Source organism: Silurus aristotelis, assembly GCF_946808225.1.
Source record: "Silurus aristotelis genome assembly, chromosome: 12".
NCBI lineage: Eukaryota > Metazoa > Chordata > Actinopteri > Siluriformes > Siluridae > Silurus > Silurus aristotelis.
Window position 1 is genome coordinate 24,638,988 of NC_139585.1, and position 14,772 is coordinate 24,653,759.

The 14,772-nt window shown below is 40.7% G+C and overlaps 1 protein-coding gene across 1 annotated transcript in view; it reads left to right on the top strand.

The window, feature by feature from the left end:
* Window positions 1–14,772, top strand: part of dnah9 (dynein, axonemal, heavy chain 9) — a 145,416-nt gene that overhangs the window by 31,226 nt on the left and 99,418 nt on the right. The window contains exons 25-28 of the mRNA XM_083556808.1: window positions 693–932; window positions 1,520–1,680; window positions 9,322–9,478; window positions 11,845–11,949. Of these exons, the coding sequence (XP_083412934.1) occupies window positions 693–932; window positions 1,520–1,680; window positions 9,322–9,478; window positions 11,845–11,949 (663 nt within the window). The remainder of the gene's footprint in view (window positions 1–692; window positions 933–1,519; window positions 1,681–9,321; window positions 9,479–11,844; window positions 11,950–14,772) is intronic.

The following is a 14,772-nucleotide window of genomic DNA, read 5'->3' on the forward strand; positions in this document are numbered from 1 at the left end:
TTGTTTATTCGCAGCCCATACGATACACATACAACAGCTCAATCAAAGTGTGACATTTGTTTTGGGAGACATCTTAGTGGCACTTAATGATCTATATCTACAGTATATTAAGTATATTTGCACTATTTTTAACTTCCACTTTTTTATGATCTAATATATTTACAAATTTTTTCTCTTCTCTTCTTTTTTCGTCTTCATATTTTCTATTATTTTATGTTTACAGTTCATTTTATCTAATGAACAACGTTAAATAAATGCAAGTTTACATTTCACTGCATGTTGTATTCTGTATTTAATTCTGTTTGTGACAAATCTTGAATCATTGAGATGTTGGACATCTTATCCGAAGGTCATGAGTTCAAATCCCAGCACCACAAAGCTGCAAATGCTGGGCTCTTAAGAGGCTCTTAACACTCTATTGATTAAATGTATATAAAAAATTATATTAATTGGAAGTTGCTCTATTAAGGGGGTTTGCCATATATTGTAAATGTAGACTGTGTTCACCCTTGTGTTTCTTATACTAGTTTAAATAGTAAATACAAACATTTTCCAAGCCGATTAAACATTTTTTAACCTAATAAAAAAAACTATGAGGAGCTACCGAGGCATCCAGCTGATTTTACAACACACTTATTCAAAACCATATTCGTCAGAACTAAAACATTTTTGCATGTTTTTTGGGTTGTTAGGTTGCCCTCACCTGCACTCAGATCTGGTGGACCACTGATGTCGGCATGGCCTTCGCGAGGCTCGAGGAGGGCTACGAGAACGCTATGAAGGAGTATTACAAGAAACAAGTGAGCCAGCTGAACACTCTCATCACCATGCTGATTGGGCAGCTCAGCCCCGGAGACAGACAGAAGGTCATGACCATATGCACCATAGACGTCCACGCCAGAGACGTAGTGGCAAAGATCATCGCCCAGAAGGTACCCGCGTCAACCTTTACGTCATCCGTTAGCATATACAGCGGGACGGATGTAGTCTCTGCGGGATCATTTGAGTATTCTGTCCCGGTCAGCAAAAGGAGAGTGAAATTACAGGGGCAGCACCAGATCAGGTCGGTCAAAGAAAGGAGGACGTGGGCTGCATTTTCATTAAGAAATGTGCATAGGATATCATTTTGCTGTGTAATGATATTATTATTATTATCATTTGATATGTTGTCATTGGAATAGTAAGCCATGCTGCGCTCCCTTCTGGTTTCTATTTTTTTTTTTTACTTGAGTAATGACTGCTAAGTCAAATAGAAATCCTAAAGAAAGTGAAGAGAGTGGCTCAGCCTGTGAATAATTTCTCTTCACTGCTCAGGTGTTACATTATTTCGTCGCTAATCCTCCGTAATCACTGTCCTTGCATGGCGCAGAGTATTAGCCGAACACGGTCTGGCGGGCGCAAATTGGTTCTCGTGTGTGGAAAAGTTCGAAAAATTTTGTTCGCTATTCTCATGACTACAAAAGCCCGCGAGTTTGGGATGAGGTCTGCGGTTTAGTCTTCGTCTGTCGTTTCTTCTCAGGTGGAGAACTCGCAGGCGTTCTTGTGGCTGTCCCAACTACGCCACCGCTGGGACGAAAAGGAGAGGCATTGCTTCGCTAACATCTGCGATGCCCAGTTTCTCTACTCCTACGAGTACCTGGGCAACACGCCACGTCTCGTCATTACGCCGCTCACAGACAGGTGAGTCCAACCGAGGGCTCCTGAGTAGCGTCATGGGAATCCTGAGGTAAACTTGCCAAGTCTGAAGTTCTTTCCTGAAATCCGACTTGCGCTTGAGTGGAAACAAAGTACGGCAAGAATCGGTCATCCGGCTCGCCCTAATTAAAAACACTAACCCCTGATAATCCTGCCGTATTCAGCAAATGACCTTAAAGCACATTATGCGTTGGCTACTATGAATAATTCAGCAAAACTAATAGGGAAAGGATGCGATTATAACCGCGAGGAACGAAAATCCGGCCAGGCGTTTACCTGTGTTGCATTGAAGTAGATAAAAAAAATAGGTTGACACTCCAAGAACTTGGTGCGGTGTCACAGCTGCTGTCAGTGTGGAGTTTTGCATGTTTTGTGTGGGTTTCTGTCTTTTTCTCCAGGTCCTCCAGCTTCCTCCCACATCTCAAAAACATGCCAGTAGATAGTTTGAATGAAAAATTAGAATTTGTGCGTGTACGCTGACATGGGATGGACTGCTGTCGTATCCAGGGTGGATCCATATACAGTATTCCCAACACATTCTCAAACTTCTGGAGCCACCATAATATGCTGATCAGGATGAACATGTGAATAAATAATACAACTTCATGACCTTCGAGGTTACATAAAACAAAGCGATGAAACAAATCTAACGTGCCTTACACTTTTTTTCCCTCTGAAAATAAAAAAAAACTTTGGAAACTTCCCCAAGCTTACATTCTTCGATACAATTCCTACACTAACCGGTCTAATAACTGGTGACTGGAGACATTTGCATATTGCTTCGCTACAAGTTCTTACAGTTCATGATGTAACATCATTTTCCGGTTACACTATTTCCTCACAGCCTCCCACAGCAAAACTTCCGCAGTGACAGTTTTTCCGTATTTTTTTATTTATTTTTTTGGACTAGCCGACTCACTCAAATCCCCTCAACCATCATTCTCCCTAAAAAAAATTCTAATCCAATTCAGTTTCAATAGTATAGCGCATTTACGTATAGACATTGCAAAAAAATGTGCTTTACAGAAATCCTGCAATAAATCTAGGTCCAGAATGAGCAGGCCAAGCAGGACAATGGCAAAGGAAAATGTCCCTGAGATGACAATAGAAAGTAAATTCGAGTGGTACCAGATTCACACCAGAGCCTAGCATTCAAATCGTTCACACTACACTAACGAGTAATATGAAGTTCTACTTTTTTGATACAAACTTCCTGAATAACATAGTTGTACGGTCCGAATTTAATAATATTATTAATAGAAATATGCATATGTCAAGACACCGTCTGATGACGAAGTACACAAACCATGTACTTGAGTTGAAGTAGAGATGCACGAGGTAAAATATTTTATATTATAATATACGAGTAAAAATGCTTCCTTCGAACTTTCGAACTGCTCCCATTAGGGGTCGCCACAGCGGATCATCCGTCTCCATACCACCCTGTCCTCTACATCTGCCTCTTTCACACCAACTACCTGCATATCTTCCCTCACCACATCCATGAACCTCCTCCTTGGCCTTCCTCTTTTCCTCCTACCTGGTGGCTCCATCTTCAGCATTTTTCTACCAATATAATTCGTGTCCCTTCTCTGCACATGTCCAAACCATCTCAATCTCGCCTCCCTCACCATGTCACCAAAACATCCTACATGTGCTGTCCCTCTAATAAACTCATTTCTAATCTTGTCCATCCTCGTCACTCCCAACGAAAACCTTAACATCTTCAGCTCTGCTACCTCCAGCTCCATCTCCTGTCTTTTACTCAATGCCACTGTCTCTAATCCATACAACATCGCAGGTCTCACCACAGTCCTATAAACTTTCCCTTTCATTCTTGCAGATACCCTACTATCACAAATCACTCCTGTCACTCTTCTCCACCCACTCCACCCTGCCTGCACTCTTTTCTTTACTTCCCTAACACACTCTCCATTACTTTGCACTGTTGACCCCAGGTACCTGAATTCCTCCACCTTCTCCACCTCTTCTCCCTGCAACCGCATCACTCCACTGCCCTCCCTCTCATTCACACACATGTACTCTGTCTTACTCCTACTGACTTTTATTCCCCTTCTCTCAAGCGCATATCTCCACCTCTCCAGGCTCTTCTCAACCTGCTCTCTACTCTCACCACAAATCACAATATCATCTGCAAACATTATAGTCCAGGGAGATTCCTGTCTGACCTCGTCCGTCAACCTGTCCATCACCACTGCAAACAGGAAAGGGCTCAGGGCCGATCCTTGATGCAGTCCAACCTTCACCCTGAACCAGTCTGTCGTACCTACTGCACACTTCACTGCCGTCACACTGTCCTCATACATGTCCTGCACCACCCTCACATACTTCTCTGACACACCTGACTTCCTCATACAATACCACAACTCCTCTCTCGGCACCCTGTCGTACGCTTTCTCTAAATCCACAAATACACAATGCAGCTCCTTCTGTCCTTCTCTATACTTCTCCATCAACATCCTCAAAGCAAATAAGGCATCTGTGGTGCTCTTCCTCGGCATGAAACCATACTGTTGCTCACAGATGGTCACCTCTTCTCTCAGCCTGGCTTCCACTTCTCTTTCCCATAACTTCATGGTGTGACTGATCAACTTAATTCCCCTGTAGTTACTGCAGGTCTGCACATCTCCCTTATGTTTAAAGATCGGTACCAGCACACTCCTTCTCCATTCCTCAGGCATCCTCTCCCCTTCCAGAATCCTGTTAAACAATCTGGTTAAAAACTCCACTGCCATCTCTCCTAAACATCTCCACGCTTCTACTGGTATGTCATCTGGTCCAACCGACTTTCCATTCTTCATCCTCTTAATCGCTGCTCTCACTTCCTCCTTACTAATCCTATCTACATCCTGCTTCACCAACTCCACATCCTCCAACCTTCTCTCTCTCTGATTTTCCTCATTCATCAGCTGCTCAAAATATTCCCTCCATCTTCTCAACACACTCTCCTCATTAGTCAACACATTTCCCTCTCCATCCTTTATTGCTCTAACTTGCAGTACATCCTTCCCAGCTCGGTCCCTCTGCCTGGCCAATCGGTACAAATCCTTTTCTCCTTCCTTAGTGTCCAACCTCTTATACAGCTCCGCATATGCCTTTTCCTTGGCTTTCGCCACATCCCTTTTTACCTGCTGCCGCATCTCCTTGTACTCCTGCCTACTTTTCTCATCACTCTGTCGATCCCACTTCTGTTTTGCCAACCTCTTTCCCCTAATGCTCTCCTGCACTTCCTCATTCCACCACCACGTCTCCTTGTCTTGCTTTCTATTTCCAGATGTCACACCAAGTACTTTTCTAGCTGCCTCCCTCATCGCTCCTGCAGTAGTTGCCCAATCATCCGGCACCTCTTCACCACCACCAAGCCCCTGTCTGACCTCTTCCCTGAACCTCACACTACACTCTTCCTCCTTCATTTTCCACCATCTTATTCTTCTTTCAATCCTTACTTTCCTCCTCTTTTTCTTCGCCTCCAAAACCATCCTACAGACCACCATCCGATGCTGTCTAGCTACACTGTCCCCCGCCAACACCTTACAGTCTCCAATCTCCTTCAGGTTGCATCTCCTACACAGAACATAATCCACCTGTGTGCACCTTCCTCCACTCATATACGTCACCCTATGATCCTCCTTCTTCTTAAAATACGTGTTCACCACTGCCATTTCCATCCTTTTAGCACAATCTACCACCATCTGCCCTTCCACATTCCTCTCCTTGAAACCATACCTACCCATCACCTCCTTATCACCTCTGTTCCCTTCACCTACATGCCCATTAAAGTCTGCCCCAATCACCAATCGTTCTTTCCTAGGTACACCATCTACCACTTCATCTAATTCACTCCAGAATCTTTCCTTCTTCTCCATCTCACAGCCAACTTGTGGAGCATAGGCACTGATGACATTTATCATCATCCCTTCAACCTCCACCTTCACGATCATCACCCTATCAGAAACTCTCTTCACCTCCACTACACTCTTACTGTACTCTTCCTTCAGAATCACCCCTACACCATTTCTCTTTCCATCCACACCATGATAAAACAGTTTAAACCCACCTCCAATGTTCCTGGCCTTACTCCCTTTCCACTTGGTCTCCTGAACACACAGCATATCTACCTTTCTCCTCTCCATCATATCAGCTACCTCTCTCCCTTTACCCGTCATAGTACCAACATTTAAAGTACCAACCCGAACCTCTACTCTCCTACACTGCTCCTTTTCCCGCCGTCTCTGTAGACGTCTTCCTCCTCTCCTTCTCCTCCTTCGGCCAACAGTAGCCCAATTTCCACCGGTACCCTGTCGGCTAACGATACCTGTGGCGGTCGCTGTTAACCCGAAAAGTAAAAGTACTAAAGTATTTGCCTTCAAATGTTCTTACCGTAATTTCCGGACAATTAAGCGCACCAAAATATAAGCCACATCCACTGAATTGTACAAAGATTTTTATTTTGAACATAAATAAGCACCTGTCTATAAGCCGCAGGTGTCTACACTGAAACTAATGAACTTTACACAGACTTTAATGAAAGACAGTGTCTGTAACACGGCTTGTATCTAAACAGTAGCCTACCAAGAAAGTCATTGTTCACTGTCTTCCTCCTTCCTTTCACAACAATTTCTTTCGGGAGTTTATCTTTTGGCATCGTCGTGCGTTTAAAAATCACCATCGGTGAAGCTTTTCTCCCGATGCCGTGCAGCTCAGAACACAGGTGAAGTGCGTGTTTTCAAGCCCGGTTGTTTTCAGCGTGACGAATGATTCGCATTTCCTGTAGACAGTCCGAGTGAGCGGCAGGTCAAACGTCAGAAGAACCTCATCCATATTTATGATGTGGTGCGGCCCGATTTAGTGGGAGCGCATCTGATTTAATATAAAGAATTTCATTGGTTAACCTGAACCCGTTCGGCAATTTCATTGGTCTAGTGTTATGGGGCTTAGTTTTTTGGCTTGAAGTTTGTGAAACCGGGAAAAACCCAGGAAAAATCCATAAATTAGCTGCTTCATTGTTTAAGCCGCGGGGTTCAAAGCGTGGGAAAAAAGTATTGGCTTATAGTCCGGAAAATACGGTAAGTATCCAACGTACTATGATATAGTTATTATATAGCTATAATGTTCCTATTATAATTTTTTTTGTCACAAGACTCAACTCAGTTTATGTGAAAAGACTCTAATGTGACTCTTAGCACATCGATCTATTAATAGAAGGATATTAATGAGTCAAACACTGATATCTATTTAAATTATCATGAGCCTCAACTACTTAAAATACAATAAGGCCACGGGTGTTGTGGCGAGTTACAGTCAGGAGATTCTTCCCATCATTTATTCCTCTTGAAATGTTCTTTTTGCTTTTTAAATGATACTGAACTGTATGTAAGTAGATACCACCATGCGGTAAAAAAAGATTTTTTTTTTATCCACTCATGAATAAAAAAAATAACTGATTTCGCAAAATGTAGTTGAGTAAAAATCTCCCCAAATGGAAATACATAAAAAAGCAACTTAAGTACAGTAAAGAATGACATTTACTGTACACCACTGCTTAGCATGGTAGGAAACACATATACATGCAACATTTCTTTCTTTCAATTTAGCATAGAAACACATTGTATATACACTTTTTCTCACACATAAATTTATATATTTTATATAGTTTCTACTTTATATTTATCTACCTTCAACCTAACATTTGTGACACGTACCAAAATGTCTTTCCACATTGTGTCACTTAGGGTTAGAAAAAGGGTTTAAAAAGAACTCTACATCCCCCCGTTTTTCTTGTTTTTGTTTTGAATCTAGCGCCCCCTAGACTGTCTTGCCAATGAGTGAGGTTTGTCTTATTAAACTCGGATTTATATATTTATACAAAAAACATTTTTGTTTTTACAATTTTATATTTGATAGTCATTTTAAAATAAATGCAAGTTTTATTGATCCATAAAAAACCCCCAGCAAAACAATTCATAAAATCTTTTGGCTACCTCTGCTGTAGCGGAAAACACACTAAAGGCCATGTCCACACTAATACGTTTCTGTTCAGAAACGCATATTTTTCTCTCTGTTTCGGAAATCCTTCCACACTGTCAATGGAAATGTAGTCTTTTAAAGAGCACTCCAAAGGATAAATTTGAAAATGCCTTTTCCGCGTCGCAGTGAGCGCAGTTTTGCTCAGGCGCAGTGTGGATGAGCAACTTTTGTGAACGATTGAAATTTTATTTGAATTAGTGTAGATGTCGCTTAAGATTGTCAAAAATGATCGTATTTATTTCTTTATTTTATTCATAAATTTCGAATACTTTATTGATCCCACAGTGAAATTGTTATTTCAAAATGCAGGGCTAGCAATGATACAGCACCCCTGAAGCACAGAGGGATAAGGGCCTTTCTCAAGGGCCCCAAGAGTGGCAGCTTGGCGATACCAGGGCTTGAACCCCTCAACCTTTCGTGCAGTAGCCCAAAGCCTTTACCACTGAGATCCCACGACCCCATACTTTGTGAATTTGCCTAAATATCGTGACTAGGAATTCTAGGATGGTGTTTTTCGAATTTTGTACAAAGCATCGGTATCCAGGTGAGATTATCAACCCGAGTGAGGGTGAGACTCAGGCATTAGTGTTCACCAAGGAGCTCAAATCATAACATTTTTGCAAATTCATACATTTTAGAGCAAAATAGAGAGCAGCACATGTTGGACAGGAAGACAGCACTCGAATCTTCCTTTTCAGGCTTGGTGATTTTCGTCTTCCCGAGACATACACACACACTCGCACACACAACACTTGCGCACAGCTCATCACGGTTGTTGCGCAAGCTTCAGAGCCCAATAAAGAAAGAAAGTGTCCCATTAAACACTTTCCTGTTAAAAGCAGATAGCGAGTTGTCGAAGCTCTTCAGCAAGCTGTTTATGCTCGAAACGCCCCAAATGGGTTCGGGAAGTCTTTGAAACAACAACAAAGTGAAAGCACGCGTCTTTGATGGAGAAATCAATGGCGCCGCGTCTTACCAAGCATATGGTGGTGGGGGTTTCATAGCTCCTGGAAGACTCTGTTGACCGTGTCAGAATTCTGGCTTTCATCCATGTTGAGATGAATGTGCTGAGGAATGCTAGCGCTGCAGATGGCTCCATTATGCATCAGGTATCTAAAGGTGTAAGACAGGTGATTGCTTCCTATAATCATAAGCCGTCATTAGGGGGGAAAAAAACGTTTCCTGGGAAACTAATGGGCCGAGTTTTACAGGCGTTTACTTTGATGTGCTCTGTGAACACTCGAGGATATGGGGAAATGTTTCCCCCCAAAATTTCTGAATATCTGATTTCCTACTTTCTTTCCATTTTTTTTTTTTCATGCATGAGTGAATATTGGGGTAGTGGCGGCTCAGTGGTTACTGGTCGGGGGTTCAAGCCCTAGTATTGCCAAGTTGCCACTTTTGGGCACTTTGGACCTTGGGCAATGCCCTCAACTCTATGTGCTTCAGGAGTGCTATATCCTTGCTGACCCTGTGCTCTGACCCGAGTTTCCTACATCACTGAAAAACGCGAACAAAATGTTTTTACTGTGCTACAATGTATGTGTGTGTGTGTGTGTGTGTGTGTGTCCATTACAGATGCTACATCACACTGACCCAGTCCCTTCACCTGACCATGAGCGGAGCCCCTGCTGGTCCGGCAGGAACAGGGAAAACCGAGACCACCAAGGACCTGGGCCGAGCGCTCGGTATCATGGTGTACGTCTTTAACTGCTCGGAGCAGATGGACTACAAGGTAAATGATAGTTATTTGTCAATTTTATACATACTATAAGGACAAAAATACAGGGACACCTGATTATATGTGGTCCCCCCCCCCCAAGTGCTACTGCAAATTTGGAGGCACAGGATGAAATTGAGATTTTCCTATTCACTTGAATTAGGAGACCCAATCAGCATGATAATGCCTCAGTGCACAAAGCCAGCTCCATAAAGATATGCTTTACATGGGTTAGAATGAAAGATCTCCTGCTGTAGAGCTTTGAATTTGACTTCTTCATTCTACATCAACACATTACTTTTCTAACACCCTCGTGGCCGAATGATCACAAATCATTGTGATCTAACAGGATTATAATAGGAAACTGAGACAAATTTTAGAAAGGGATGCTAAAAAAAAAAACCACATACCAATATTATGGTCAGGTGTCCACAAACTTGTGTCCGTATAATTCATCATATTGAATCATTCATCTTCTTTTTCTTTCTGCAAAATTGTTTTTCTGCATTTGCATTCACCTCCAGTCCGACTCAAATTAAGGTCACTACAGCTTTGCTGATGTCCATGCGTTTCACGGACAGCACATGTCCTTCTTTCTCGTTCTGTCTTTCTCCATTGCCACTTGTCCATCATCTCCCGAGCTGCGCATTAAAGCGAAGCAAAGCTGTCCTCGGCCAACACGGGGGCCAGCAGATTAGTGAGGCTCTGATGCCTAGGCTTATTTACCTCCTAAGCCATGACACCAATCTCCTCAGCATTCCGGCCTCGTCCGCTGCTTGCCGATTTATTCACGAGTCGGGCGCAAAAAGCAATATAATATGACAGTCACTAGAGACACAGCACTAATCTCTTTATCCGGCTTGTACCTGCCGAAGCTGCTGTATCATTACTGGCCCTGGTTGTACACTGCAGGGTGATACTGGTCCGAGCTTACACTTTTTAAAAAAAACGATGGATCACATCGTTAACTTTTATTCCGATATATAGATAGATATAGATAGATAGATACAGCGGGGAAAATAAGTATTTGACATCAGCATTTTTATAATTTTAATTTTTTTCACTTTATTTATTATGACTCAACTTGTATACTTAAATGTTCAGATTTCTTTGTATGAATTCAATATTCGGCTTGATCTACTGCTTGACACATCTACATCTGGTGGAGATTTTGTGTCAATAGCCCACTTAGAAATCCCCTTAAATGTGTCAAATACGTATTTTCCCCGCTGTAGATAGATAGATAGATAGATAGATAGATAGATAGATAGATAGATAGATAGATAGATAGATAGATAGATAGATAGATAGATAGATAGATAGTAACGGTAACAGTAAACAAAATTTATGTTCGGTTCAATTTCTTTACGGTTAAGGGGGAAAAAATGCAAAACATAAAATTCAAATCAATTGAAAAACAAAATTGCTTGTAACATTTGAACAGTTGACATTTTTTAAACAATTTTAAATAAAATGCCTGCTTGGTTTAATAATATATAAAATAATATTTAATAATTAAATCAAATTAGTGCAATTTAATTGATTAATCAATTAAATTGATTAAATAAAATTAAATAAATCTAATTAAATAGTTTATTTGTTAGACACCATTTGGGTAATACAAATGTGTCTGTATGTGTGTTTCACATTTTATATTGAGGTTTCTGAAGGTTTGTTCTACTTAACAGTTTTGCTTTTTTCAGCATACTTTAACAAATGTCTTCATTCCTTCCATCCTTCATTCATTCACTCCCTCGACATGTGGAATTGTCAGGATTTTCTCCTTTTAAGAGAAATTTTTGAAGCTGGACAGAAAATGCTAAAGAATCAATAACCCGATCAGTCAATAGCCACTTCCTGGTTAGCAGCTAACGCTAGCGCTATTGATTCTTTAGCATTTTCATGCATGCGTAAAACAAATGTTATGTTATTTCCGGTAAGGAGTGACACTGTGCTGACTCTGGTTTCTTATTTTTTTTTTTTTATACCCCCGTCATTGTTGTGTATGTTTCCATGTTTATATATATATATATATATATATATATATATATATATATATATTTCATCCTTTCTTGATATTCAATTATCGTGTCCCCTGCACATAATAAACATGCCTGTTCTGCTCCTCATATGAATGAATGGCAGGGTTATTAGCAAACCATAGGACCCTGACACTTATAGGTTCTGGATGGAGTGTGAATTATTCAACATCCTCATGACTTGGACGAAAGAAAAAAGTCAACAGCAGAACGTAGCTATAATTCGCATTGAGCCGTATCTATTCCCCATCATCTGCTCCGAAGCGATTCGGCTGAGACACTACCCAGCATGTAACTTTCTCATGCTGTCTCCTTTTCTATCTTGCCTTTCTCATCCTATAGTCCTGCGGCAACATCTACAAAGGCCTGGCGCAGACAGGTGCCTGGGGCTGCTTCGATGAATTTAACAGGATCTCAGTGGAAGTTCTCTCCGTCGTCGCGGTGCAGGTGGGTTTTCACTATACGTTAGTTTCACTGGTAACCCCGGCTTGGTTAAGGAGGTGCGCTTGTGTGCGCTGTTTGACTTTTTCCATGCTTGTGAGCTCAATGCTGGAAGATTTTTGCGATACACGAAGTAATTGTGTAGTCAAAAGAGAGCATTTGCAGCATTTTAGGTTTGAGCAGGGGATGGCAATTATAATTATTATTAATAATAATTATATTCATTATTATTTTTATATAATATAATTTGTAAATAAAAATTCTAATGAATACATTTGATATTAATTAATATTATTAATATTCATATTATTATTATTATTATTATTATTATTTCTGCAGTTTCAGTATAATCGTTTCACACTGCACTAGTCTCATGCCCACATGGCTGATATTTTTCTCCATCGATCTGCTACTCAAAGTGTTTGATGCACCTGTGCTCTGACTGGCATATTTAATCACTATCATCAATTAATAATCGCCATTAACATTTCAAATGATTACAGAATTAGGTCAATTTTATTCATTTATTTTTTATCATTGTCAAACAACTTTTTTTCAGTCACATCTCAAACAAATACAGTGAATCGGTGTTAGCTGTAAAACTTGTATACTTTCTTACATTGATAAAAAGCAAGGGTTCCTCTGCAAGGCCATAGAAGATAGGGGGAGGGGCTGGGGTTTCTAGTATCGGTTAATATTGAAGAATTCAAAACAAATGGGAAATCATTTCAAAACAATCTCCTGAGGGAAAACAGGCTGCTTTTTTTTTTTCTTTAAGTGCAACCGGAATTTCCAAAAAGTTGGAAAAATGTTCCAATGAAAACAGAATGCAATCTCACAAACCCATATTTTATTCACAGTAGAGCATCGAAAACATATCAGTTTTTTAAACCGAGAAAATGTTCTGAGGTAGTTTACAATTGAAAGGTTGCCAGGTGTCTCAAAAATGCTAAATCTCTTTCATGCAAAGAAGAAGGTATGCGTGAACATGATCCAGAATGCCTCTATTTTCTCTGGGACAAAGCTCATTTAAAATGTATTGAGACAAAATTGTTCTGTGGTCAGACAAATCATAATTATTATTTCATTTTGGAAACCATGGACACCACGTCTTCTGGAATAAAGAAGAGCGGGATCATTTGGTTTACCAGTTCTTAGCCGCATGGTATGGGAGTGCATTAGTGCCTGTGGAATGGGCAGCTTGCACATTTGGAAAGGCTCCTTCAATGCTGAATGGTATCTACAGGTTCTAGAGCAACAAATGCTTTTATTCAGACAACATCTTTTTGAGAGAAATCCTTAAATATTTGAGCAAGACAATGCTAACTGCGTACTGCATCTATTACGATAGCATGACTTCATGGTAGAAGAGTCCGTGTCCGTGTCCGTGTGAGTCCGTAAACTTCAATTTCAAAATGACCCTATTTTTTCCTTAAAATGCAATATATATATATATATTCTCATTTTAAACATCCGAAATGTTTTTATTTTTAAATTTTTTTGTGAATAGAATATGGATTTGTGGAATTTGCAAATCATTGCATTAAGTTTTTATTTATTTTTTTAATTTTGGACCCCAGTTTCCAACATTCTGGAAACTGGGGTTGTATTTTCGTATGACAAATTCGTATGAACGCAAGCGAACGATATGCAAAACAAGTCAAATTTAAGTACGTTTCACAAGATATTGTGGCGGTATAGCGTTATGTCGAGATGATTTGAGATGATGTCAATTTCGCTCCAGCCTATAATACTTAATCCCTTCATAGCCACGGTACTACTCAGAAGTTGGACGTTTTTAGGTAACTGGTTTCTTTGTTCTTTTTAAGCACAATATCATCTATCAATTGGTCCAAATCCAGCGTCGTTCACTGGAATCTGCGGAATCAGTGACTAGTAGAGGAAGCTTATTTAGTCCGTCATCACACCAATAAGCTTTCCAAAGTCATTTCAGCTTCTGTGACTTTACAGTAATTAGCTTTGTGTCATATGAACTCTTGCTTGTTTTCTGGTTTGGCATAATGACCTATCAGCCTGATCATTCCAAGTAAATCTATGCTCGTCGAGGGCCTCTAGTGGCCGAGACCCATGGGAACGTTTCCAATAGGCCAGGTCTGTAATCCGTTTCCATGCCTCACAGCCACGGTGCTCAAAAATTGACCAGAAAGTACCAGTGGGTTAAATTCCTTTTAGTATCTTTTAATTAGCAGCTACAAAATCCATTTTGCTTTACATTCGCTTTTAGAGTGTGCCTGTCAGGCTTTTATGTGGCACAGTTTTGAGAAAAGAAAAAAAACACGAAACACGACAAGGCAAATCTTTAATTACACATTTACTAATACCTGCCTGCAGACATAATCTACCTGTGATGATGGATCGTTGAATGACCATATGGTCTACGGTGGGGGTTTTTTTCTTCCAGAGAACTGCGCTATGCTAGGGTACATTTTATGAGCTGCTGAGTCAGTGATGGCTTAGAATGAAGGTGAAGGTGGGCTCTCTTAAGCATCACTGCTGCTGTCTGAATCCTGGAAATGTCAGGGAAATGAATGGGTTCTTGGCACTGTGATGAATAATGAAACATTTTTTTTTATTTCGTTTTTTTTTTTATTTGGTGGCGTGCATAGAAAGTATAAGCTTCGTTCGGAAACGTCGGAGTAGCTCGGGCAGCGGCTCATCTTCCTGTTCGAACTGGCTGCTCGTTGGAGGAGGACTGTTTGATAATCCATTCTGTTTAAGCCCAGACAGGATGAGGGAACACACGGTTTTTATGTTTTGTCTGCGAGAACTGTTGCTTAGGCAAAAACAAACACAAGCAGGCCAGCAGAC